At 39.9% G+C, this 1,913-nt stretch overlaps 1 protein-coding gene across 1 annotated transcript; it reads left to right on the plus strand.

Moving 5' to 3' along the window:
• Positions 1-299: 299 nt before the first annotated feature.
• Positions 300-1,302, plus strand: LOC108354206 (adult cuticle protein 1-like). Its single transcript, XM_017605397.1, has 3 exons — positions 300-389; positions 598-794; positions 873-1,302. The coding sequence occupies exons 1-3, from the start codon at positions 384-386 to the stop codon at positions 1,069-1,071; spliced, it is 402 nt and encodes a 133-aa protein (XP_017460886.1). The 5' UTR covers positions 300-383; the 3' UTR covers positions 1,072-1,302.
• The last annotated feature ends 611 nt before the right edge of the window (positions 1,303-1,913 follow it).

The following is a 1,913-nucleotide window of genomic DNA, read 5'->3' on the forward strand; positions in this document are numbered from 1 at the left end:
CCATAACACTATGCTATACATACATATGTACGTATCTACATATACATATGTATATGAGTTGCTAGTATCATTTCAGCTGTTGTTGCACCAGCTTATGCGCTGATAGTAGTCTTCTAACCGCTCGGCATTCTTCCTGTTACCGTTGATTTGTCGTTTTCAGATGGTAACTGCTATACATATTTTGTTTTTACACATTCTTGTTGGACTTATAGTTGTTGCATTATTTTGTGCTGCAGCAAGTCCGACCGATCTTTTGCTATAAAAGTTGGCTTATTTTCGTATTCCATATCAAAATCAAATCAACACTTCTTGAGTGTGCTACCGCAGTATAGCAAATCCTTTTCCTGCACCTCTCAAATCCTTTTTGGATCTAATCAACAAATATGAAGGTAATTCAAGGAATTGCTTGCGAAATTCTAATTACATTGAGCCGTTGTGGTTTTGAAAAGTGTCAAACAAATAAAAAATTATGAAAATATTATGTTCGAGCGGTATTTGGAATACTTAAAAATAAAAAAAAATAAATAAGTTGAATTAAATTTAAAAAAAGTCTTCTTTTGCTCACCAAAACTTCTATTTATTCTTTCGCTCTTCCAGTTCGTCATTGCCGTAGTAATGTTGGCTTTCGCCGTTGTTGCTGTACACTCATCCCTGTTGGGCGCTCAGATTTCACCTGGAGTTTCTTACGTGGCACCCCCATTACTCGGTGGACTTGGCCCATTGAGTATTCCCGGTCTGTTGGGTGGCATACCTGGCATCTCGCTAAGCCAGGGACCATTGGGCGGCGTGCCCGGTATATTGGGCGGCGTGCCCGGTATATTGGGTGGCATACCCGGCATCTCGCTAAGCCAGGGACCGTTGGGCGGCGTGCCCGGTATATTGGGTGGCATTCCCGGCATCTCGCTCAGCCAGGGACCATTGGGTGCTGCCATCGCTAGTCCTATCGCCTTGGGTGGTGGACCAGGTGTTTATGTGGCAAAGACCCGTGGTGCTATCCATACCGCCCCATTGGAAGGACACATCAACTCGGCGACCTCTGTGAATTTGGCACCAGCACCAGGCACCTTGTAAGCATCTCATACGGCATCATCTCATCGCTCCACCGAGACCACAACGATTCTATACACACCTAGACGGAGTTTAAATACAATCAAGAGAATAATTTCATGGAAATGTATAAACTCTTTCTTATTGATATCGACATCCCGTTTTCATTATCCGCAACCTCTGATCAGACTAGTTGTTTTATAAAAAGCATATCTATGATTTTTACATTAAATAAATAATATACCTACCATGTGATTGTATTGTACACACACACATATATATTTCTTGTTATTTCCTTCTTTACTTACTTATATGTATGTATGTTGTAAAGGATTTCAACTGTCTTAAATATTGGGTTTAGCAAAATAAGGACGAATTTCTATTTCCGAATTCTTAATCCGGAAATACACTTCTGTTCGTCTGACTAAGATCAGACCATCACACATTATGTTCTCTGTAATCTCACCTCCTTCAAGGTAGATTCACGTCGCTTAAGCTATTTAACAACCTATTAAATAAGAGGTGTGGCGACAATTTTAATAAAAAAAGGGGAAGTCTGTCTACTAACCACAATAACGAGTCAGGTAATCTCGACAGCTAAAATTTTTGGCTGTCGAGATTTTTATCAACACCGTTGAAGTTAGAGTTTCGAGAGCTTTAGAGAATACAGAGAATATGCTAAACTAGCTTGGACATACATATACCTTTTCATCGGTAATGCAGTCACCAAACGAATTCAGATAGGAATGCAATTTGAATTTAATAAGAAATTATTTGAATTAATACGGTGACTGCATTACGGATTAACCGACAAGGTGGATGTCCATGCTGGTTTTGCACGTTCTTTTTGTTCTACGCTCACTGAG

This window comes from Rhagoletis zephyria, unplaced genomic scaffold, assembly GCF_001687245.7.
Source record: "Rhagoletis zephyria isolate East Lansing unplaced genomic scaffold, Rhagoletis_zephyria_1.1 Rzeph_scaffold_34096, whole genome shotgun sequence".
In the NCBI taxonomy this organism is placed as follows: domain Eukaryota; kingdom Metazoa; phylum Arthropoda; class Insecta; order Diptera; family Tephritidae; genus Rhagoletis; species Rhagoletis zephyria.